General features: G+C 34.2%; 3 protein-coding genes and 1 long non-coding RNA gene across 6 annotated transcripts in view; all 4 read left to right on the top strand.

The window, feature by feature from the left end:
• The first annotated feature begins 901 nt into the window (after positions 1-901).
• Positions 902-2,239, top strand: LOC128040973 (uncharacterized). Its single transcript, XR_008195736.1, has 3 exons — positions 902-1,035; positions 1,127-1,221; positions 1,732-2,239. It is a non-coding gene; the product is annotated as an uncharacterized LOC128040973 (long non-coding RNA).
• A 93-nt stretch (positions 2,240-2,332) lies between these two features.
• Positions 2,333-8,509, top strand: LOC128041118 (probable disease resistance protein At5g43730). The gene is made up of 2 exons (XM_052630460.1): positions 2,333-2,866; positions 7,901-8,509. The coding sequence occupies exons 1-2, from the start codon at positions 2,333-2,335 to the stop codon at positions 8,507-8,509; spliced, it is 1,143 nt and encodes a 380-aa protein (XP_052486420.1).
• Positions 8,510-11,748: 3,239 nt separating this feature from the next.
• Positions 11,749-26,250, top strand: part of LOC105766452 (probable disease resistance protein At1g61300) — a 77,651-nt gene continuing 63,149 nt past the window's right edge. The window contains exons 1-3 of the mRNA XM_012585925.2: positions 11,749-11,954; positions 12,047-12,136; positions 12,656-14,118. Coding sequence (XP_012441379.2) covers positions 11,749-11,954; positions 12,047-12,136; positions 12,656-14,118 — 1,759 coding nt within the window. The remainder of the gene's footprint in view (positions 11,955-12,046; positions 12,137-12,655; positions 14,119-26,250) is intronic.
• LOC105766455 (probable disease resistance protein At1g52660) lies at positions 21,397-24,601 on the top strand. Of its 3 annotated transcripts, XM_052630132.1 has the most exons (4): positions 21,397-21,574; positions 22,931-22,950; positions 23,048-23,114; positions 23,496-24,601. In XM_052630132.1, exon 4 carries the CDS (start codon positions 23,506-23,508, stop codon positions 24,418-24,420), a length of 915 nt encoding a protein of 304 aa, XP_052486092.1. In that variant the 5' UTR covers positions 21,397-21,574; positions 22,931-22,950; positions 23,048-23,114; positions 23,496-23,505; the 3' UTR covers positions 24,421-24,601. The 3 variants fall into 3 exon arrangements, with proteins under 3 accessions (XP_052486092.1, XP_052486093.1, XP_012441383.1); XM_052630133.1 differs by lacking the exon at positions 22,931-22,950; XM_012585929.2 differs by lacking the exon at positions 21,397-21,574 and having other exon boundaries at positions 22,850-22,950.

Raw genomic sequence — 26,250 nt, 5'->3', positions numbered from 1 at the left:
TTCAAAACCCAAATTGTAAAAATATATTATATTCAGAATTTTATCTTTTCTTATAATGTGAAAGTTATGTCAAGAAACAAAAGAGGTAAAAAACGGAGTTCAAATAATTTTACTTAATTTTTTCTTTTCTATGTTTTTTAAAAGAATGGGTATTGAATATTTTGATACAGATAATATGGAGAAATTTTGGAGGGTTTAAAATAATTACCCTCATTTTCTCTCACTGTATTTATTTTTGAATTTTTATCTACTTTTAATTTTATATTGTTTTAAAATTTTAATATTATCAAGATCAAACTGTTTGAGAGTATAAAATTGAGGACCAAAATTGTAATTGTGAACACAACAAAAAATTTCTATAATTTAGTGACTAATGTAAAATTTTTTTTTGGTACAATGATCATTCCAACTCCATCTATTTCTAAAGAAGGCAAACACTCGACCAATAAACCACAACTTGTCCAGATATGTAGCTTACCCAAGAATTTATATATATTTATTTTAACTTGAATAGATTTATTTATATATATAAAAAATTGAATAGATTCATTCACATCTTACAAATCCATATGTAAAGAATTGTCCTGAGTTGAATCCAAAATTGAATACCAACAAGAACAACACCAATAACTATACCCTGCTTTTCCCATACTCTCTCATTAGTTATTATTATCTGTTACAATTGAGCACCAAGATCACTGCAATACTTGTTGGTGTTGTCCAGAATTAATGCGAAGGACATTTCCATGGATTTTAGACAATCATATCTATCTTTGAAAATTTGAGAGCAGATCAAAGGTTTTATAACCAACTGATAGATACAACTGTTGAGAAAATTCAGTATCAAAAAGCCAACTAATAATGGCAGACACCAAAGAGAAAAGCTAAAAGAAAAAAGATGGGATTTCTTACTAATAATTTTGCCTTTTTTTATCTTCACTTCTTCTTTTGACTATTGTACCCACAACGTTCTTTCTTCTTCACTGTTTTTAATTTCTTTTGATGTCCATCACTAATTTTCAAGCATCCAATCAAGTTAATTTTCTTTCATTTGCTTAATCCATGACATGCTTTTCATTGCTTAATTCATGATTATGCAATGATTGTTTTTTATTAACTGCTTCAGGTATAGCAGCTTGCTTTGTAAGATAGTCAAGGGAGTGAACTTCACTGCTTTATTTTCAGTTCTAATCTCTCAACACTTTTCAGCCAGTTGGTCAGGTAATTTTCTGCTTCCCATTTTTTGATCCTCAAATATGCAATTCAGCTCATTTGAAAATTTGTTTGCTTATTATCAACTCATGACATGATTTCCTTTGCTTTTACATAACAAGAAAGATGAATAATTGTAGTAAGAGCTGAAGCTATGATTTCCTCTACTGATTATCAACAGTTTTAGATTTCAAGACTGAATGATCAGCAGACATAATCTACTTTAGATACAAACTAATACCAAAAGAGCTACCCAGAAGCAATATAATTTTGAAATCTCAAACTGTTGAACATTTTACCTCTTAATATTCTGTTGCACACTTGAATCTAGCATTTTCTATACATTGAGAAATTAATTTTGGATATACAAATTTCATCATGTTTCTATCTGCCACCCATCCATAGCTCCATCTAATAAATGCCATTGCTTGAAACTTGCATTCATGTTTCCTTTTCATGCTTACACTGACATTCACAGATTTCCATTATCTGCTACTGTTATATATGATTGCGTTGCAGGAACATAGCAATGGAGTACGTAGAGCCTATTCTTGGCATTGCAAAGTGTCTTGGACCTCCTGTTTGTAAATACTTGAAATATCACAGTAAGCTGAATGATTATGTGAGAAACTTCAAGAGGATCAGAGATGAATTGAATTGTAATATGGAAGACATAGATGTTAAAATGAGGCAACATAGCAGCAACATGCAAGCAACCAAGCAGCACAACATCAGCATGCAAGTAACCGAGCAACTCAGCAGCAGCAGGCTAATGTCCATGGTGTAATTCGACTGTAGAGCTTTTGCATAGTTGACTTTTTGCTAGTTTGGTTGAAATCATTTTTTGTTTGATCAGCTAAGGTTTAATCATGTGTTTAGCTGATTTAGTAGTCATTTAGGTTGTCATTAAGTTGATTTAACAGCTTAGATACTTGCACAAGCTAGCTTTGTCTTTAACCAATGTAATTTGAACTACTTATGTATGTGGTTTTGTTACTTATTCAAGTAATGAAGTTAATCTTCATCATCCGGTATTCGTTTTTGCTTCTGTTTTTTATATTTCAAACACAAAAACTTTGTTTTTGATACTTAGTTATTGATCTAAAACTCAACAATAGAGATGCAATTGAAAGCAGAGCTTCTTTCTCCTAGGGGGAAGATACCAAAGCAGGGAGTTGAAAATTGGTTGAAAGATGCGAAAGAGATGATTGCGGAAGCACAGGATGTGGAAAATAAAGTCAGAAATGGGAGATATCTCTGTCGTGCTTGGAACGGAAAGCTGGTTGATGAAAAGACTCGAGAAATGAAGGAATTTCTTGATAAAGCTCCTAATGCCTCTGAAGCTCTTGCCATGGATGGTCCAAGTGGTGGGTTGCCACTGCCAACATCAGAACTAGTTGGGGAGGGAGCTGCCAGAAAAGAGATTTGGGCATGCTTGATGCAAGAGGAGGTAAAAAAGATTGGGGTTTGGGGGATGGGCGATGTGGGTAAAACCACTATCATGAAGCACATCCACAATGATCTTTTGAAAGAACAAAGATTCGAAAGAGTAATCTGGGTTACCATATCAAAGGAGTTCAATGTAATGAAGGTACAAGATGATATTGCAAGTGCTTTGAAGTTGAAGGAAGATTTGGCCATAGAAGGAGTGTTGGTGTTAAGAGGAAACAGCAAGCTGATTTGAGCTTGCTTGGGCAGCAAGTGTCGAGCCTTGCTGAAGAAACAATCGAAGAGGAAAGAAAAATATGCAATGGAAAACAGAAAAGAAAGAGATAAATTTGAATGAAAAATGAGCTGAAACTTTCATTAACAACAAAATGAGGTATTAAACCATTACATATATTAGTCAACTTGGAAAGTAAAACTTGCAAACAAGTAAACACCTAATCAGCCACCTAACTCCACTAATTTACATTGAAACTTGCAAGATTAACTTGCTTACATAGCTTTGTTGATTTTCAGTCAATCAACATCAAAACATTTACCTACTAAGTTCAAAATGAACTAGATTACAAAAGAATTACATGAGAACTAAATGTAGTAAGTAAACTAGAAACTTCTAGCTTCAGTTGCTGCACAGCAAGGCTCGAATGCCTGCTACGTTTTCTTCTTGCATGGCCACCTTTGCATGGGAAGCTGATTGCATGGGAACTAACTTTAACACTCCTCCTTAGTTTCTATGCTGGTAACACCTAGCTTTCCTTTTAATTTTATAAACCTTGACACATTGAGTGCCTTGGTAAAGATGTCTGCAATTTGCTCCTCCGAATTGCAATGAACCAGCTCGATTTCATGAGCTTGTTCCATCTCCCTTATAACATGTAGCTTGATATTGAAGTGCTTGGTTCTACCATGGAAGATGGGATTCTTTGCAATTGCAACAGCAGATTTGTTGTCACAGTAAATCTCTGTTGCTTCTTCTTGGTTTTGGTTTAAATCAGCCAAGATTTTTCTAAGCCATATGGCTTGATTCACAGCAGATGCAGCAGCAACATATTCAGCTTCTGCTGTTGATTGTGCCACCAAACTCTGTTTCTTAGAACTCTAGCAAAATATGCCTGAGCCAAGGCTAAATGCATATCCAGATGTGCTCCTCATGTCATCACTCGATCCAGCCCAATCACTATCGACATAGCCTATTAACTTCATGTTTTCAGCTCTTTTGAGCATCACACCATGGTTAATGGTGCCTTTGATGTACCTAAGTACTCGTTTAGCTGCTTGAAAATGCAGATTGTTGCAGCAATTCATGTATCTGGATAGCACACTAACTGCAAACATAATGTCGGGCCTTGTTGCAGTCAAATACAATAGACTACCAATGAGACTCTTGTACATAGTCTCACAAACTGGTTCACCAGTTTCCTGCCTTGATAGCTTCATTCCAACAGCCATTGGTGTGCTTGTTGGCTTGTAGTTCTTCATTGAGAACTTGTTTAAGACTTTCATAGCAAAGGAACTCTGGCTGAGAAAGATTCCATTTGCTGTTTGCTTTACTTCCATCCCTAGGAAGTAATTCATTCTGCCTAGATCAGACATTTCAAACATCTTCATCATTTTCCTCTTAAAATCATGCAGCATGTTCTTGTCTCCTCCAGTTACCAACAAATCATCAACATAAAGTGACAGGATAAGCTTAGTTTCAGCTTGATTTTTCTTCACGTACAATGTTGGTTCACTAGGGCTTCTCTCGAACTCCAAACTGAGCAAGTAAGAATCAATTCGAGCGTACCAGGCTCGAGGAGCCTGCTTCAGGCCATACAAGCCCTTTTTCAGCCTATACACCATGTGTTCCTTGCTAGTGACTACAAATCCTTGAGGCTGTTCGATGTAGATCTCTTCTTCTAGGAAACCATTGAGAAATGCAGACTTCACATCAAGTTGATGAATGGTCCACTGATGTTGAGCAGCCAAGGCAACTATCATTCTGACTGTGTCAAGCCTGGCTACTGGTGCAAAAGTCTCCAGGTAGTCCAAACCATACCTTTGGCTAAATCCTTTGACAACAAGCCTAGCTTTTAGCTTGTTCAAACTGCCATCTGCATTCTGTTTTGCTCGATAGACCCATTTTACTCTAATGATCTTCTTTCCAGCAGGTTTATCAACTAGCTCCCATGTCTGGTTCTTCTCAATCATGTTGATTTCATCAGCCATAGCCAGTTTCCAACCTTCATCTGCTTCAGCCTCTTCAAAACTACTAGGTTCAGCTATAGCAACCTGTGCCAATTCATAAATTTCATCCAAAGACCTTGTGCCTCTTACAGGCACATCATCAACATCCATCTCAAGACCAAACTGCTCGAGTTCAGCTTGATCAGGCACCAGGTCTTCTGAAGCAACTTCTGGTTCACTCTTTTCCCAATTCCAGCAAGCTTTTTCATCAAAGATGACATCTCTGCTCACCTGGACTTTGCTTGTCAAGGGATCAAGAACCCTGTAGCCCTTCTTAACTGAGCTATAGCCTATTAGGACACCTGGTTGAGCCCTTTCAGAGAGCTTGTCTCTTCTTGCTGCTGGTATTTGTGCATAACATAGACAACCAAACACTTTTAGGTGTGCCAAGGAAGGCTTGAATCCAAACCAAGCCTCGAAAGGTGTCTTGGATGTAAGAGCTTTGGTAGGAAGCCTATTCTGAAGGTAGACAAGAAGTGCCATCGCCTCACCCACATGGTCTTGGGCAGTTTCTTCTCAAACAGGAGACATCTGGCCATATCCATCAGACTTCTGTTCTTTCTTTCAGATACTCCATTTTGCTGAGGTGTGTAGACATTTGTAAGCTGGTGTTTGATGCCAGAATCATTGCAAATGGCTTGGAACTGAGCTGAAGTGTACTCAGTGCCATTGTCTGACCTTATTGATTTCAGCTTGCAACCTGTTTCTGTTTCTACAGCAGTTTTAAACTTCACAAACACTTGAGCTACCTCAGACTTGTGTTTCAAGAGGAAAATCCAGCAAAACCTTGTAAAATCATCAATGAAGAGGATGAAATACCTGTTATTGCTAAGTGATTCAGTCCTCATAGGTCCACATACATCAGAGTGCACCAGCTACAATCTTTCAGTGGCTCTCCATGCTGAGTTTGTTGGGAATGGTAGTCTTGTCTGTTTTCCTATCTGGCACACTTCACACACATCATCATGCTCCTCTGAGTTGGTGAAGTTATCTGCCAAGCCTTCTTTGGCCAATCGAGCCATTGACCTGAAGTTGGCATGCCCAAGCCTTTGATGCCAGAGCTTGGAATCATCTGTGGAGGCTGTGTATGCTGACTTTGAGTCATTTGGCCAATGAACCTCAAAGCATTTATCAGTCATTGTGACTGTCATAAGGCTTGATCCACTGGGATCAGCAATGTGGCAATGTTTGTCTTTAAACACAACTGAATAACCCTTCTCAAGCAGTTGAGCTATGCTGAGAAGGTTTCTGTCAATCTCAGGTACCAATAGGACATTCGAGATGACTTTGTTGCCTGTAGAGGTGCATATCAGCACTTTTCCTCTTCCTTCAGCTTTTATAAACTGACCATTTCCAACCTTAACCTTGGTTTTACAGCTTCTGTCCAAGGTTTTGAACAAAGATGCATCTGGTGACATGTGGTTGGTGCAGCCACTGTCCAATAGCCACCCTTTTAAGCATTTCTTCTCAGCAGCTAAGCATGACACAGCAAAGACCTGCTCTTCTTGGTCACTACTGTCTTCAGCCACTCGAGCTTCAACCTTTGGCTGCTGAAATTGGTTCTGCCTTGGCTTGGTTCTGTTTTTGCAAACTCTTTCAACATGGCCTTTCTTCTTGCAGTGTTGACATATTGCATCTGGCCTAAACCAGCATCTATCCTCTGGATGTCCAGGTTTCTTACAATGTCTGCAGGGCTGATCATTGCTCCTTGCAGCATCAGGCTTAGGCCTGCTTTTCTAAGTTTTTTTGCCTCTTTGAGCATTGGTGCTCGAGGTCTCTCTTGTCTTGGCTTGAAATGCACCTTCCTGGTGGTCTTCAGCTCTGCTAGCTCTCCTTTGTTCCTGAGCATAAAAGGTGTTGATAAGCTCAGTCAAAGAGGTGCTAGCAAGGTCTCTTGAGTCCTCTAAGGAGGATATCTTTGCCTCATATCTCTCAGGCAAAGTGGAGAGGACTTTCTCCACTATTCTTGCCTCATCAAAGTGCTCACCTAGGAGCCTTATGCTGTTAACCACTGCCATGATTCTATCTGCATACTGCTTCACTGTTTCTTCTTCCCTCATCTTCAGATTCTCGAAATCCCTTCTCAAATTCAACAGCTGCTGTTGCCTTGTCCTCTCTGTACCTTGAAACTCCTCTTTGAGCTTATCCCAAGCCTGTTTTGGAGTCTCATAGGCCATAATTCTGGTGAAGATGACATCTGACACACAATTCTGAATGCATGACATAGCTTTATGCCTTTTGGTCCTCTCATCAGCATGTTGCCTAATCTGAGCTACTGTGGGATTAGCCCTCAGTGGTGCTGGCTCAGCATTTGTGTTGACAACTTCCCACAGATCAAAGGCCTGCAGGTAAGTCTTCATCTTTACCAACCATATGTGGAAGCCTTCTCCATTGAAGACTGGTGGGGCTGCTGGTGAAAATCCTGAAGAAGCCATTCAGATTCCTTGGTTTAAAGCAACAGGTCCACTAAGACAAAAGCTCTAGATACCAATTGTTGGTGTTAAGAGGAAACAGCAAGCTGATTTGAGCTTGCTTGGGCAGCAAGTGTCGAGCCTTGCTGAAGAAACAATCGAAGAGGAAAGAAAAATATGCAATGGAAAACAGAAAAGAAAGAGATAAATTTGAATGAAAAATGAGCTGAAACTTTCATTAACAACAAAATGAGGTATTAAACCATTACATATATTAGTCAACTTGGAAAGTAAAACTTGCAAACAAGTAAACACCTAATCAGCCACCTAACTCCACTAATTTACATTGAAACTTGCAAGATTAACTTGCTTACATAGCTTTGTTGATTTTCAGTCAATCAACATCAAAACATTTACCTACTAAGTTCAAAATGAACTAGATTACAAAAGAATTACATGAGAACTAAATGTAGTAAGTAAACTAGAAACTTCTAGCTTCAGTTGCTGCACAGCAAGGCTCGAATGCCTGCTACGTTTTCTTCTTGCATGGCCACCTTTGCATGGGAAGCTGATTGCATGGGAACTAACTTTAACAAGGAGACAAGCTCAGACGAGCTGCAATCTTGTCAGAAATGCTGAAGAAAGTAGGAAAGCATGTTCTAAACCTAGATGATGTGTGGGATGAAGCCTCTCTAGAAGAATTTGGGATCCCTGACCCGAGTGATAGCAATGGCTGCAAGTTGGTGTTGACAACCCGTTCGGAGCATGTCTGTAAGTATAAGGGTTGCACGGTGATAAAAGTGAAGCCCCTTTCAGCACAACAGGCATTGACACTGTTCTTGAGTAAAGTTGGGCCTAACATAGTGCAAAATCAAACTTCAATGCCAATTTTGAGGCTCGTTGTCGAAGAATGTGCGGGTCTGCCTCTCACAATTATCGTCGTGGCTAGTACATTGAAAGGAGAAGAGGACCCTCTTATTTGGAAAAATGCACTCAGGGAATTGAAAGAGAGAATAGAAAAAGTGGAAGGAGTGGAAACTAAAGTGATAGAGCGTTTGAAATTTAGCTTCGATCACTTAAAGGACGAGAAAGTGAAATATTGTTTCTTACATTGCGCATTATTTCCTGAAGATTTTGAAATTTGGAAGGATGTGTTAATTGAGTGCTGGATTGAAGAGGGATTCATAGATGATATGGTACAAGACAAGAAATGAAAGGCTAGGGCCATGTTATTTTGAAGAAGTTGGAAGATAATTGCTTGTTGGAAAATGTCTCGAGTTGGAAAATGAAGATGCATGATGCAGTGAGAGAGATGGCATTGTCGATCACAAGAATGAATCCTCGATATATGATACAAGCAGGTTTGCAATTAGAAGAGTTACCAGAAAAGGAGCAATGGAGTCCGGATATTGAGAAAGTGTCACTTATGTATAACTCCATATCAAAAGTTTCCATAGATGTGCTGCCTACAAAATACCAACTGTCACAACCTTGTTATTGCGGGACAACCCTATAAAGAAGATCTCAATTTCTTACTTCACAAACATGCCTTGTCCTAGTGTTCTCAATTTGTCTTTTACAAAGGTTGAGAGTTTACCAAATTCCAACTAAAGAACCTCACAACATTGTTGCTTTAAATATTATTTAAAAACTAATGTATCATCCATAACGAATCATACATCATTAACACATATTAGGGCATGGGAAAGCTTTTAAAAAAATGAACTCAAATTATACTGCTCTACATGGTTCATCAAGGCATGGCAAGTAAGTGATAGTTGATTGCCTGTATTTCTCTCATAATTTCTTTGTCACTCTGTACCCGTGACACACTGCAAAGTCTCTTACATTTCAAATTAATTGATGTCAAGTAAAATATTAAAGCAGAAGAGGATCAACTATTACCCTCACTATCTGTTTCAATGCTAAAATTCTACCTCTCCTCTCCAGCACCTCATTTTGGTAGCCTTACTCATCATAACCAACACAACCCTTTCTTTTTCCAATACATTTGGGCTGTCGGGTTGGAAATGAAGGATTGTACACCTTCATCTTGGGGAAGCCCATATTTCATCACCTTGGCAAAACTCTCTTCTAGGTCGATTCTACAAAATGTTTCTTTGCTCATTTTGTGAAAGAGGTAATTGTGAGATGATTGATCATTTTATTAGTAGAAACTGTAATATATATCCTGAACAAAGCAAGGGTGCCTGAACTTGAGTTGTCATATTCAAATATTTATTTGCTCAACAATTAAATTTGCATAAAATAACAAGTTTTTTATTTGACGTTAAGACTAAGTTATTATTCATTGACACTATTTTAGAACACTTATAGTAATAGTTTTAGTCTTTCAACTTCATCAATTAATCTTTTAAAGTTATGTGTAGCGATTGCAGTCATAAACCAGCTAAAATTTTAATTACTATTGCAGTCGGAGCATTAGCGGCGCTTTTTAGAAAACGCCGCTAAAAATAGAGCATTCGCGGAGGTTTTTGAAAAACGCCGCTAAAGCCCCGAAGACTAAAAGTACTAATAATTACCGTCTGTCTATTATTTAAACGACAAATTGGAGTGATTGATTAAAGCTAAAATTAACTAAATTAATTAACTAAAGAACACAACAAAGAACATATTAGAAAAATAAATCCAAATCACACAATTTCTTCACTTTGTATCTTAATACGGAGAAATCCCTAAATTATGCTAATATCTCTCTTCAAGACTAAGAGCAACTGATTCTAGATTGATTAATTGAAATTTCTTTCTAATTAAAACCCCTATTATCACATTAACTCAATCTATAGATCCTTCTATTAGATTTGACTCTAATCCGGTAGATTTATGTCATCTTATTTCGAGGATCGCATGCAACTCCACTCAATTATGCTAGACCTACTTTTAAACAATGTCTATTCCTCCTCTAATTTAAGCACATAAAACATGGATCAATAGTCTAGAAATATTAAACCATGAATTAAGAACACATAATTGAGAACAAGATTTAAGTATTTATTGCATAAAAATAGAAATCAAATAATAGAATTCATCCTAAGGTTCATCTCCCTAGGTATTTGGAAAAAATTAGTTCATATAGTAAATAAAAGCATCTCAAAGATAGTATAACTATAAGAAATAAAGAAACTCATAACAAACTTCAAAGAAATCAAAAGGAGAACTTCAGTTTTGATGGAAATATGCTTCAAAGTCGGCTTCAATGGTATTTTTCGAGTTGTTTTCTTCAATATTATATGACGACTCACTCCCCTCTTCTTATCTTTTTCATATATGTCTTAGAATGCTCGAAAAATTTAAAAATTACGATTTTCTGTGTGTTTAGAGTGCAATTTGTGCTTTCCACACGGTTTGGCACATTGTTGTGTGGCAACTCGTATGGCTCACTTGGCTGTGGAATGGCTCAGCCCGTGTGGCTCATGAAACTTAAAAATTAAAAATTAAAAATAAAAAAGTTAGATCATTACATGCTTCATCAATGGTTCTCGAAACCAAATTAGTAATATTATTGAGTTTCATGTCCTTAAAGAACATCTAAAATTGATATTGCAGAGGCTTATGAAATTGACCTTGATGCCATTTTTTTTTTAGCCTAAAGCTATTATGTTTCAAACTCAATTCAATTTTTCATTACATTTAAATTATATTTTGAAACTCAAATTGTAAAAAGAAATCATATTCGAATTTTATCTTTTCTTGTAAGGTAAAAATTATGTCAAGAAATGAAGAGGTAAAAAGCAGAAAACAAATAAATCACTTAATGTTTGTTTTCTATATTTGTTTTAAAGAACGAGTATTGGATATTTCGATATACATAATATAGAGAATTTCTGTAGGGTTTAAAATAATTATCCTCATTTTCTCTCACTTTATTTATTTTTGAAATTTTATTAATTTTTATTTTATTTTTAATTTTATAATGTTCTAAAATTTTAAAAATAATTTATTTTTTACCATTTTATATATTATCAAAATTAAATTGAGTAAAAATATAAACCTTAAAAAGACTAAAATAACAATTATATTAATTAAAAGAATGGTAACAATGGAGTATGTAAGAAATTGTCCAAGAGTTAAATCCAAAATGTAAATTCAACAACACAAGTTATTTACTACAACACCAATAACTATATATATATATATATATATATATATATATATATATATATATATATATATTTATTTATTTATACCTAATACATGCCATTTACTAGTATATTAGACATTCTTATACCCTGCTTTCCCATACATTCCCATTATTATGATGATGATGACGATGTTACAATTAAGCACCAAGATGACTGCAAAACTTGTTAGTATTGTCCAGGATGCATGGAAAGGACATTTCCATGGATTTTAGACCTCATATCTATCTTTCAAATTTTGAGAGCAGATTCAAGGTTTTATCAAGTAGAAATGTCGGTATCAAATACCCAAAATGCCAACTAATAATGGCAGACAGCAAAGCAAAAAGCTAAAAGAAAATGTGGGATTTCTTACTAATAATCCCGCCTTTGTGGAACCCACCACAGAAGTGAAGGCCTCATTATTTTGCCTGCTTTTATCTTCACTTTCTTCCCTTTTTTGCTATTCTATCCACAACATTCTTTCTTCTTCACTGTTTTTATCAAGCATCCAGTCAAGGTAATTTTCTTTCATTTGCTTAATCCATGACATGCTTTTCATTGCTTAGTTCATGACTATGCAATGATTGTTTTTTATTATCTCTGCTTCAGTTATAGCAGTTTGCTTTGTAAGATAGTCAAGGGAGTGAACTTCACTGCTTCATTTTCAGTTCTAACCTCTCAACACCTTTCAGCCAGTAGGTCAGGCAATTTCTGCTTCCCATTCTTTGATCCTTAAATATGCAATTCAGCTCATTTGAAAATTGGTTTGCTTATTATCAACTCATGACATGATTTCCTTTGCTTTTACATAACAAGAAAGATGAATAATTGTAATAAGATCTGCAGCTATGATTTCCTCTGCTCATTATCAACAGTTTTAGATTTCAAGACTGGATGATCAGCAGACATAATCTACTTTAGATACAAACTAATACCAAAAGAGCTACCCAGAAGCAATATAATGTTGCAATCCCAAAAAGTTGAACATTTTACCTCTTAATATTTTGTTGCACACTTGAATCTAGCATTTTCTATACATTGAGAGGTTAATTCTGGATATACAAATTTCATCATGTTTCTGTCTGCCACCCATCCATAGCTCCATCTAATAAACGCCATTGCTTGAAACTTGCATTCATGCTTACACTGACATATCAAAAAGCCAATATATTCACAGATTTTCATTATCTGCTACTGTTATATATGATTGCGTTGCAGGGACATAGCAATGGAGTATGTAGAGCCTATTCTTGGCATTGCAAATTGTCTTGGAACTCCTGCTTGTAAATACTTGCAATATCACAGAAAGCTCAATGATTATGTGAGAAACTTCAAGAGGATGAGAGATGAGTTGAATTGCAAAATGGAAGATATAGAGCTGCAATTGAAAGCAGAGCTTCTTCGTCCTCTGGGGAAGATACCGAAGAAGGGAGTTGAAATTTGGTTGAAAGCTGTGAAAGAGATGATTAGGGAAGCACAAGTTGTTGAAAACAAAGTCAGTAACGGAAGATATCTCTGCCGTGCTTGCAACGGGAAGCTGGTTGATGAAAAGACAGGAGAAATGAAGAAATTTCTTGATAACGCTCCTAATGCCTCTGAAGGTCTTGCCACGGATGGTCCAAGTGCTGGGTTGCCACTGCCAACATCAGAACTAGTTGGAGAAGAAGCTGTCAGAAATGAGATTTGGGCATGTTTGATGCAGGAGGAGGTGAGCAAGATTGGGGTTTGGGGGATGGGCGGTGTGGGTAAAACCACTATCATGAAGCACATCCACAATGATCTTTTGAAAGAACAAAGATTCGAAAGGGTAATATGGGTTACCATATCAAAGGAGTTCAATGTCATGAAGGTACAAGATGATATTGCAGGTGCTTTGAAGTTGAAGGAAGATTGGCCCAGAGAAGGAGACAAGCTCAGACGAGCAGCAATCTTGTTAGAAATGCTGAAGAACGCAGGAAAGCATGTTCTAATCTTAGATGATGTGTGGGATAAAGTCTCTGTAGTGGAAGTTGGGATCCCCGAGCCTAGTGGCGGCAATGGCTGCAAGTTGGTAGTGACAACCCGTTCGGAGCATGTCTGTAAGTATATGGGTTGTAAGGTGATAAAAGTGAAGCCCCTTTCAGAAGAAGAGGCATTGATACTATTCTTGAATAAAGTTGGACCTAACATAGTTCAAAGTCCAACTATAATGCCAACTCTGAAGCTTGTTGTCAAGGAATGTGCGGGTCTACCTCTTACAATTATCGTGGTAGCTGGAACCATGAAAGGAGAATATAGCCCTCGTATTTGGAAAAATGCACTCAAAGATTTGAAAGATAGAATAGGGAAAGTGGAAGGAGTGGAAGCTGAGGTATTCGAGCGCTTGAAATTCAGTTTCGATCACTTGAAAGATGAGAAAGTAAAAGATTGCTTCTTGTATTGTGCATTATATCCTGAAGATTATGAAATTCATAAGGTTGAACTAATCGAGTGTTGGATTGCTGAGATATTCATAGACGAGATGGACACAAGACAAGAAATGGAAGATAAAGGCCTTTCTATTTTGAAAAGGTTGGAAGATAACTGCTTGTTGGAAAATATTACCACTCAATTTGGTTTACATGGTATAAAGATGCATGACGCAGTGAGAGACATGGCATTGTCGATCACAAGAATGAATCCTCGATATATGATACAAGCAGGTCTGCAATTAGAAGAGTTACCAGAAAAGGAGCAATGGAGTCCGGATATTGAGAAAGTGTCACTTATGTATAACTCCATATCAGAAATTTCCATAGATGTGCTGCCCACAAAATGTCAACTGCTCACAACCTTGTTATTGCAGCATAACCCCGTAAAGAAGATCCCATATTCTTTCTTCATAAACATGCCTTGTCTTAGTGTTCTCAATTTGTCCTCTACGAAGATAGAGAGTTTACCAAATTCCATCTCTGAACTAAAGAACCTCACAACATTGTTGCTTTGTGATTGTGAAGAATTGAGAGATCTACCATGTCTTTCGATGCTTCAAGAATTGAAGAAGTTGGATCTTTGTGGGACTAAAATTGAGGAAGTCCCTGAAGGAATGGATATGCTGATAAAGCTAAGATATCTTGATCTTGGAGTGTTCACTCTGAAAGAGATACCCGCTGGACTTTTACCAAAACTCGTTCACCTTCAGCACTTGGGTTTTCATTGGAACAATAAAAGAACAAGTCTAAAAGCAGAGGAGATGGAACCATTGAAGAAGTTGGAGTGCTTAACCGGATGTTTCGAAGACATCAGTGAATTCAATAAGTTCATCTCCTCAATGCAACAAAGTAAGAAAAATCTCATCAAGTACTCTTTACACATGAGCTCATCTTTTATGGATGCTACAAGAGATAAAACAGTAACAATTGGAGGAGTCCAGAATTGGGAAGGTGAGTTAATTATGCACCCAATTGAAATTCAAGAGTTGAATATTTTTCACTGTGACTATTTGAGAAGCTTAGTCGATGATAATTCTTCCTTCAAAAATGCGATTGGCTTGAGGCTTTGTAGGATTTATGATTGTAAAGGGATAGAGTGTGTTGTTTCCCTGTCCTCTTTTGCCTCTTCTTTCGCGTATCCATTTCAGAGCCTCGAGATGTTGAATCTTCTAGCTCTTCCAAAGTTGAGTGCCCTTATTATGAAAGATGCAGGAATTGGTTCAGCAACAACATCAACATTCGCTCCGTCTACCACCTTTTCCCATCTTAAGGAAATTAAGATAGTGGACTGCTCAAGTATGAAGACGTTGCTTCCACATTGGTTGCTTCCAAACCTTCAAACCTGGAAGAAATACATGTGCTTGCTTGTAGCCAGCTAGTAGAAATATTGGGAGCAGAAACATCTGAAGTTGAAGAAAAAGGGAGTGATGCATTAATCAAATTCCATCTTCCCAAATTGAGAGAGTTGTCATTCTGGGAATTACCAAATTTGAAGAGCATATGCAGCAAAAGTGGAGTGATGGTTTGTGATTCTCTCCAACTTATCCAAGTTGCTGGAGACTGTTATAAACTGAAGAGATTTCCTCCATTTGTTCCCCTTGTTGGCAATGGGCAGCCATTTGCATATGCTCCACCTTCTCTTACCATCAGGTCATGGGAAGAATGGTGGGAATGGTTGGAGTGGGATGACCATCCAAACTTTAAAAATGTTCTTCGCTTCAACCCCTTTGCAGGATAAGAGGTATGAACCATTTATGGTTTTGTTTATTGTTTTATTTTGATAAATCTAATTTCTCCATAATAATAAAATTGGAAGTATATTTGTGATGATGTTGAAGAGAAAGATAAAAGGGTTGGTGGGAAAGAAGTAGGGGGGAGGATAAAATTGTAGGGATTAACATAGTTAATAATATTAACATATTTCTAAATATATGTACTTCCCAAAATAACCTTCTAAATATATATATATATAATTGGACTTATTCATATGTAAACGTAATCATAAAGATTAAAACAATAATGTACTTTCATAAAAGTATGATATTAGAAATTAAAAGTGGAAATTAAATAAGATAAATTCCTTTTCTTTAAGTAATATAAAATTGTAGGATTAACATACTTAATAATATTAACATATTTCTAAAATTAAATAATATTTTAAATTATGAGGACTAAATGAGAAAATTAAAAGGTGAAATCCCTTTTAAAATAAATTAAAAACATTAAGGGATTATGTTGCAAATAACCCTCCACGTTTCCCATATATGAAACACATTTTCCTATTTCTTTTATTTGTGATGGATAAGTTGGAAAATAAAAATAAATAAAAAACTTAGTTTCCTTCTTTTTTCTTGCTTCATTTTGTTGTCCGACTTTTATTTCGAAGCTAAAGGTTTAAATTTTTTCAGTTTTAAATACTGAAAATATCATAGGTTCTCAATAATTCTGTAGTTTGTAACGCCAGAAAGTTTACATTTTTAAAAAGAAAAAGTTAAAACAGGATGTTCTTGTTGTCGAGAGAGGCATAGATACAGAGGTTCTGGATTAAAAAAAACTTCAACTTTTTTATTTTACATTGGCGTAATGCCCCAAACTTTATGAATTCTAGTTGTTAAGTATCTAAGTAATTTGATTTGGTGTGGTGGTTAAGTGCTTTGAATATTTGCTTAAGGTCTTGGGTTTAATTTTATTTTTAAATATTTCCTATTTATTTTGGTATTATGTTCAACTTGAGCCTTAGGGCTTATCTCTTATTTTCAATGATGAGTCTACTGATCAGTGGTAAGACTTTAGCTTATCACCAATTTAAATTCTATAAAATCTGGTAAGTGGGACTTAGATTAACTTAAATCTTTTTATTTATTTATTTTAATTTTTTTTATGCTATTTTTAAAACCTTAAAAAATTGGGGCATGGGAAAGCTTTTAAAAAACTAATGTATCATCCCTATCAAATCATACATCATTAACACATACTGGGGCATGGGAAAGCTTTTAAAAAATTGAACTCAAATAGTGCTCTACATGGTTCATCAAGGCATGGCAAGTAAGTGATAGTTGATTGCCTGTATTTCTCTCATAATTTCTTTGTCACTCTGTGCCCGTGACACTGCAAAATCTCCTACATTTCAAATTAACTGATGTCAAGTAAAACATTAAAGCAGAAGAGGATCAACTATTACCCTCACTATTTGTTTCAATGCTAAAATTCCACCTCTCCTCTCCAACACCTCATTGGTAGCCTTACTCATCATAACCAACACAACCCTTTCTTTTTCCAATACATTTCCAGAATGTACACTTTTATTATAAGAAAATATCCAAAAACATTTTACCAGAAAGCTGGGCTGTCGGGTTGGAGATGGAGGATTTTACACCTTCATCTTGGGGAAGCCCATATTTCTTCACTTTGGCAAAACTCTCTTCTAGGTCGAATCTACAAAATGTTTCTTTGCTCATTTTGTGAAAGAGGTAATTGTGAGATGATTGATAATTTTGTTTCTACATTATTAGTAAAAACTGTAATATATATCCTTAACTTGAGTTCTCATATTCTAATAATTCTTTGCTCAATATTTACTTGATTGTATACATTAGATTACCCGAAGCATTAGTTTTAGAACACTTACAGTAATACTTACAGTAATAGTTTTAGTCTTTCAACTTCATCAACTAATCTTTCAAAGATATGTGTATCAATTGCGGTCGTAAACCAACTAAAAATTTGATTAAGGTAAATGTACTTATCGATTAATAGTATAATTACGAGTAGCAAAGATATTGTTCCTACGAGGGCTAAAAGTATTAGTAATTATTGCCTTTCTATTATTTAACCAACAAATTGGAGTGATTGATTAAAACTAAAATTAACTAAATTAATTAACATTTTGTAAATATTGAGGCCAACTTTATTGAACTTTTAGAATTAGAACTAAAATGACAAATTTTGTGAACACTGAGGCTAGATTTATTGAATTTTTATATTTAAGATCAAATTAATAGAATGTGTAACTATTAGAGGACTAATTTAGTTACTAGACCAATAAAAAAAGCCCATTCAGCTTGGAGTGATTAAAATATTTAATTTGAAAGGTTTAATGACTAAATCGAAAAAATTAATAGTTGGATGACCAAAATAAAATGAAAAGAACAGATAAACATTTTTATAGTTTAATTATAAAAAATAATTGTCAACATGCGCATGATGTGAAATGTTAGAATGTTTTGAGTTTTATTCGTAGTTGTTTTTGTTGTGTGTGCTATAAATATGTATGGCTCAAGTATGATTGTTTGTATGGAAAAATTGTTTTATTGAAGTTATGCCTTTTTCTGGCTTCCCCAACGATGAATATTACTACAATTTAAATTAATTGGTTATCATCAACCATTCAGTAACTATCAAGTAAGACATACGCAGTAACGTTATTAATGCAACTCTTTTTGGCTATTGTACCATTCTTTCTTCTTCACTGTTTTTAATTTCTTTTGATCTCCAAGGCCTATCGCTAATTTTCAAGCATCCAGTCAAGGAACTCAACTTCACTGCTTCATTTTCAGTTCTAATCTCTCAACACTTTTCAGCCACTAGTTCAGGTAATAAGGCAATGATTTCCTCTACTGATTATCAATAGTTTTAGATTTTAAGACAGGATAGGATGTTAAGCAGACATAATCTATACATTTTAGCTCTTAATATGCTGTAATGAACTCTTGCACACTTGAATCTAGCATTTTATATACATTGTGAGGTTAACTATGGTGAACAGCTTTGTGATTGTACGTACCTAACGTGCATTCAAAAGGAAAAGGAAAAGCGAGAGTTGTTGACGAGTGACGCAAGCCTACAATTTGTACTTTTATGATTCGGGATCGTATTATTTGTGTTATGATACATCTATCAAGTTAATGTTACCTTACATCTCTTAAATCCTGAACTGCACAAAGCAAACATGGGACAAATTAATGTAACTTGTGGTCCTTTTTACTTTTTCCACTTCTATCCACTTCATCGTAAAAGTAACACAAACTTTGTTGATCCATGGGGAGAAATAGTCTCAGTGGAGGAATCATTTGTGGGAGATTATAATTAGAGTAAAATGATTATATGAGACTTTTTAACTAATTGATTAATTCATATTAATTAAGGAGGTTTTCATACTTAATTGCAAAGGTAATAATTTCCTAATTAGAGTTTTAGAATGTAAATATATTTTGGTATCGGTTCACTATTTTTTGTTTATAAAATGATTTTAACAAGTCTATATCTCTAGTGCCATTGAACGTTCAATCAAAAGGCTCTCCTGATTGGAGAAAAAAGCTAAAAAATATAGAGGAATAGGTTCATGTCAAAGAGCGAGAGAATGAATGAGAAAGACGGGACATATTCAACAAACTTGCTTTGAGGATTTTAAGTCTCTAATATAAAAATGAAGAAAGGAACAACATATATTGAGTATCCATATGGAGATAACAGTCAAGAAATATTGGCAGATAATACAATCAGTAGAGATCAAGAAGAATTTAATACACCAATATTAACATTTGATAATTCATGAGTTTCTTTAATTAATTTGAGCAAGATGATTATCAAACCTTGAAAAATGAAAATAGATATAATAGTAGTTAAATTAATGTCAATAAAATTCATTGGGACATTGATGGAGTTGTTCCCCTTTCCCACATTCAAGTCTTTAAATCTCCCCTTTGCATATGTTCCAACCCAAAGTGACTTGTGATCATAAGTATCTTGATAAAATATTGTATTCCTTAGCAAATTTAGAAAAAAACAAAACCAATGTCGTAAACATGCTAGTGTTAATACTAAATTGCAAATAATTATCCAAAATAAAATGTCTTAGATTAAAAATTATTTAAAATTAAGTGATTAAAAGTTGAATTGATTCCCTAAACCACAACTAAAAATTATTCTAATATCTCACATGAGTTAGTCGATAGGTAATACAAAACTAAAAATTATTTTTCAAATATATATTTTAAATTTTTAGAGTTAGGACTAAATGGATGGATTTTGTGTTGAACGTTTTCAAATATTTATAGTATTCCAATAACTATAAATGAATGGGTGTAATTAATCAAAAGATAAATCTTTTGGTCATTGGTTAAAAGTTATATCATATGATTTTTGAAAAGAATTATGACTATTCAAACAATATTACTTGAATAGTTATAAAATTAAATGAATAGTTATTATTATTTATTTATTCATAAAGATACCTATTGAAAGATGTCTCTATGAAGAGACATGAAAATTCCTATAAATAGGAATGAGATTTCATTTGGAAATCACACCAACAAATGCTAAAAGTTCTTTCTATCCTTCCTCATTTTCTAATATTATTAGATTGTTCTATAAAGAGTTACTGCAGGAATTGTTTGTAGAAATTGAGTTTCTTGTTATACATTTATCAAGTGTTTAGTGGACTATTCATGTTAGTGCAAAACACAAATAGTCATTGACTTCATTGTATCCTTGAGGTTAATTTGCTTGAAACTTTTTTGCACACCAAAGATAGGTGGGGGCAAATATAACCTTAAAGATAGTGGCTTGATACACGCCTTGGAGCCTTGTCCTATTTCTTCATTTTCTATTCGAGTTCCGTTCGTGTGTTTAAGATTTTCCTCACCGGAGATTTGTACTAACATTTTATAAATATTGAGGGCCAATTTTATTGAAAATTTTAGAATTAGAACTAAAATGACAAATTTTGTGAACATTGAGGCTAGATTTATTGAATTTTTTATATTTAAGATTAAATTAATAGAACGTGTAACTATTAGACGACTAATTTAGTTACTAGACCAATAAAAGAAAGCCCAATCAGCTTGGAGTAATTAAAATATTTAATTTGAAAAGTTCAATGACTAAATTGAAAAAATTAATAGTTGGATGACCAACATAAAATGAAAAGCATAGATAAGCATTTTTATAGTTTAATTATAAAAATAATTGTCAACATGCGCATGATGTGAAATGTTAGAATGTTTTGAGTTTTAATTCGTAGTTGTTTTTGTTGTGTGTGCTATAAATATGATTGTTTGTTTAGAAAATTTGTTTTATTGAAGTTATGCCTTTTTCTGGCTTCCTCAACGATGAATATTACTACAATTTAAATTAATTGGTTATCATCAACCATTCAGTAACTATCAAGTAAGACATACGCAGTAACGTTATTGCAACTCTTGATCACATGGGGTGCAACACCCCCTCCCAGGCATGTGTATGTTTATTATAAAAATAAAAATAAAAAGAAATTGAACTAGCAATTGAAGGGAATCTCACGAGAGGTGCAACACCCCCTCCCAGGCATGTCTATGTTTATTACAAAAATAAAAAATTGAAATTGAAATAGCAACAGGAGGGTATCCCATAGTTTCCCATTAATTCTTATTGTTATTTAATGCCAACTATAATGGCAGACAGCAAAGAAAAAAAAACTAAAAGAACAGATGGGATTTCTTAATCAGAATTCTGCCTTTGTGGAACCTATTACACTTTTGCTTATTTCTATTTTCACTTTCTTCTTCTTCTTTTTGGCTATTGTACCCACAACATTCTTTCTTCTTCACTGTTTTTAATTTCTTTTGATCTCCAAGGCCTATCAAGGAAGTCAACTTCACTGCTTCATTTTCAGTTCTAATCTCTCAACACTTTTCAGCCACTAATTCAGGTAATACGGCAATGATTTCCTCTACTGATTATCAACAGTTCTAGATTTTAAGGCAGGATAGGATGTTAAGCAGACATAATCTATCATAGATAGAAATCTCAAACACTTGAAACATTTTAGCTCTTAATATTGTGTAATGAACTCTTGCACACTTGAATCTAGCATTTTATATACATTGAGAGGTTAACTCTGGTGAACAGTTTTGTGATTGTACGTAGTAATGTCGGCACTGAGCCTTCAAAAGGAAAAGGAAAAGTGAGAGTTGTTGACGAGTGACGCAAGCCTACAATTTGTACTTGTATGATTCGAGATCGTATTATTTGTTTGCATATACATTGTTTATTGAATGAGGAAATGTCAAGGTGAGTATATAACGAAAATGTGAATTGTTGTGTTAGGCTTGATATGAAATATTGAGATAGAAGACTAAAATTAATAAAATGGAAAATGACATGAATTACTTTGAAATGTGATATGTGATATGGAAAATTGAGTAGAAATATGTTATATGGTCACTAGTGTTTTTCAAATTGTTTGTTTTTGTCACCTAAGTGGCACTTGTTTTAGTTGGTACAATAATAGTTTTAGTCCTCAAATTTTATATTTTCTGCCAATTTGACCTTGATTTTGTATAAAATTATAAAAAACTAAAAATATTTATAAAATAGGAAAATGTATATAAAAACTCTAAAAAATCAAATCTTGAATATGTTGTTGGATAACTGAATTGTAATGAGAAATAAATAAAATTATCATTTAATAGAATCTAATAATAAATTAAAACAGAACAAATCAATGTTTCTTAAAACCAAATTAGTAATATTTTAAAGTTGAATTACATGCCCTAGAAGAGTATCTAAAACTTATATTAATATAAATAATACCAAGGCTTATGAAATTGACCTTGATTCCATTTTTGTAATCAAAAGATTACAAAATATACCACAAAAATTTATTTTTCAAACTCAATTCAAATTTTCATTACATTTAAATTATTTTTCAAAATCAAAATTATAAAAATAAATTATATTTGAAATTTTATAGTTTCTTATAATGTAAAAGCTACGTCAAGAAATAGAAGAAGTAAAAACAGAGACATATCATTTTCCTTAATATTATTTATATATATATTCTTACTAAATGTCCATATGTAAGAAATTGTCTACAGTTAGGATCCAAAATTTAATACTGACAACTTCACAATGCAAATCATTTACTAATACAACTCATTTACTTGTATATTTAATTTCAAGTTGTAACATATAATTATACATTCTTATACCTTGCTGTCCCAACTCTTATTTTTATTAAATATTATTTATTGCCAACTTCAATGATTCTGTTTTGATCTCCAAGGTCTATCACCAAATTTCCAGGTAATTTTCTTTCATTTGCTTTATCCATCACATGCTTTTCTTTGCTTGATTCATGACTTTACGATGATTGTTTCTGATTGTCTGCTACTCATAGCAGCTAGCTTTGTAAGACACTGCTTCATTTTCAGTTCTATTCTCTCAACACTTTTCAGCCACTAAGTCAGGTAATAAAATCTGAAGCTATGATTTCCTCTACTCATTATCAACAGTTTTAGATTTTAAGACAAGTTGATCAGCAGACATAATCTACTCTAGATTGAAATTAATACAGAAAGAACATTTTAACTCTTAATACTCTGTAATGAACTGTTGCACACTTGAATCTAGCATTTTATATACATCGAGAGCTTAATTCTGGTGACCAGAATTTCATCATGTTTCTGTCTGCCACCCATCCATAGCTCCATCTAATAAACGCCGTTGCTTGAAACTTGCATTCATGTTTTCCTTTTCATGCTTACACTGACATATCAATACTTCATAAAATATCCAATTCATTCACAGATTTTCATTCTCTGCTACTGTTTTATATGATTGCATTGCAGGGACATAGCAATGGAGCACGTAAAGCCTGTTGTTGGCATTGCAAATTGTCTCGGCACTCCTGTTTGTAAATATTTGCAATATCACAGAAAGCTGAACGATTATGTGAGAAACTTCAAGAGGATGAGAGATGAATTGAATTGCAAAATGGAAGAAATAGAGCTGCAATTGAAAGCAGAGCTTCTTCGGCCTCTGGGGAAGATACCAAAGAAGGGAGTTGAAAATTGGTTGAAAGCTGTGAAACAGATGATTAGGGAAGCACATGTTGTTGAAAACAAAGTCAGTAATGGGAGATATCTCTGTCGTGCTTGCAACGGGAAGCTGGTTGATGAAAAGACTCGAGAAATGAAGGAATTTCTTGATAAAGCCCCTAATGCCTCTGAAGGTCTTGCCATGGATGGTCCAAGTGCTGGGTTGCCACTGCCAACATCAGAACTAGTTGGAGAGGAAGCTGTCAGAAATGAGATTTGGGCATGTTTGATGCAGGAGGAGGTGAGCAAGATTGGGGTTTGGGGGATGGGCGGTGTGGGTAAAACCACTATCATGAAGCACATCCACAATGATCTTTTGAAACAAGAAAGATTCGAAAGGGTCATCTGGGTTACCATATCAAAGGAGTTTAATGTAATGAAGGTACAAGATAATATTGCAAGTGCGTTGGAGTCGAAGGAATATTTAGACAAAGAAGAGGACAAGCTCGTACGAGCTGCAATCTTGTCAGAAATGCTGAAGAACGCAGGAAAGCATGTTCTAATCCTAGATGATGTGTGGGATGAAGTCTCTCTAGAGGAAGTTGGGATCCCTGAGCCGAGTGGCAGCAATGGCTGCAAGTTGGTGTTGACAACCCGTTCGGAGCATGTGTGTAAGTATATGGGTTGTAAGGTGATAAAAGTGAAGCTCCTTTCAGAAGAAGAGGCATTTATTTAAGTTTTTAAATATATATGGTTTTAAATCTACATAAAAGATTTTAATTTGACATGTTTAATTTTTTAAGTTAACTTGAACAATTTCACTCTATTTGAATTTCATTTCATTCGATTTGATTTGAAAAAATTCCAAATCGAGTTAGTATGATAAAATAAAACCTGTAAACTCGATTAACTCAAAATGTTTTCACTGGATTCGATCAAACGCTCACCCTTGATTTAGTTATTGTTCGAGCTATACGAAAATTCCGATGGAGGTAAAGCATGTCTAAATGGTGTTTATAATTGGAAATTTAATAATTGCATACTATATGGGTAGAGGAGTTTTTCAATTGCTAGTATCAGCCATTGGAAAAGGAGTAGGGAGGGTAGCCGGTTTTAATGGCCATATTACTCTTTGTGGCGTGTTGAAAGTAATGATGAGGTGTGGGAATTGAATACAGAGGGCAATTGGACCAAATTATTGAAAATTGAGCTTGTTTTAGGATTAGAGAGTACTTTTAAGGTGTTAGTAGAGTCAATTATTGCTTTGTTTTCATACGGGGAGAGTGTTGTTAGAATTTCTTTGTTTATAAAGCAATGTGGCTACACCTTATTTTGTTGTATTGGTTTATACAAACATTCCTATTTTCTCAAATTATTGTTTGGAATGCTGTATTCATTATTAGTAATCATTGATGTTCATCTTTGAATTATAATATTTGACGTCCAACTGTTATAGTAATGGTGAAAGAGGTAATTGTGAGATGATTGATCATTTTATTAGTAAAACTGTAATATATATCCTGAACTTGAGTTGCCATATTCTAATATTTATTTGCTCAACATTTAGTTGATTGTATACATTAGATTTGCACCTAAGCAATAGTTTTACAACATTTAAATTTGCATAAAATAACAAGTTTTTATTTGACGTTAAGACTGACACTGTTTTAGAACACTTATAGTAACAGTTTTAGTCTTTCAACTTCATCAATTAATCTTTTAAAGTTATGTGTAGCGATTGCAGTCGTAAACCAATTAAAATTTTAATTACGGTAAGTGCATTTATTAATTAATGGTATAGTTACGGTGAGCAAAGATATCATTCCCACAAAGACTAAAAGTACTAGTAATTACTGTCTTTCTATTATTTAACCGGCAAATTGGAGTGATTGATTAAAGCTAAAATTAACTAAATTAATTAACTAAAGAACACTACAAAGAACATATCAGAACAATAAACTATTAACAACCAATAAGCGAGACAATATTTAGGAAAGAATCCACCTAAACTTCATCTGTCATTATCAATCTAAATCACACAATTTCTTCACTGTATATCTTAATACGGAGAAATCCCTAAATTATTTTAATATCTCTCTTCAAGACTAAGAGCAACTGATTCTAGATTGATTAATTGGAATTTCTTTCTAATTAAAACCCCTATTATCGCATTAACTTGATCTATAGATCCTTCTGTTAAATTTGACTCTAATCCGGTAGATTTATGTCATATTATTTCTAGGATTGCATGCAACTCCACTCAATTATGCTAGATCTACTCTTAAACAATGTCTATTCCTCCTCTGATTTAAGCACATAAAACATGGATCAATAGTTTAGAAATATTAAAACAAGAATTAAGCACACATAATTGAGAACAAGATTTAAGTATATATTGCATAAAAATAGAAATCAAATAATAGAATTCATCCTAAGGTTCATCTCCTAGGTATTTGGAAAAAATTAGTCCATATAGTAAATAAAAACATCTCAAAGATAGTATAACTATAAGAAATAAAGAAACTCATAATAATCTTCAAAGAAATCAAAAGGAGAACTTCAATTT

This window comes from Gossypium raimondii, chromosome 5 (genome assembly GCF_025698545.1).
Source record: "Gossypium raimondii isolate GPD5lz chromosome 5, ASM2569854v1, whole genome shotgun sequence".
In the NCBI taxonomy this organism is placed as follows: Eukaryota; Viridiplantae; Streptophyta; class Magnoliopsida; order Malvales; family Malvaceae; genus Gossypium; species Gossypium raimondii.
The sequence above is the reverse complement of the archived record's forward strand: the minus strand, read 5'-3'. Positions and strand labels throughout refer to the sequence as shown.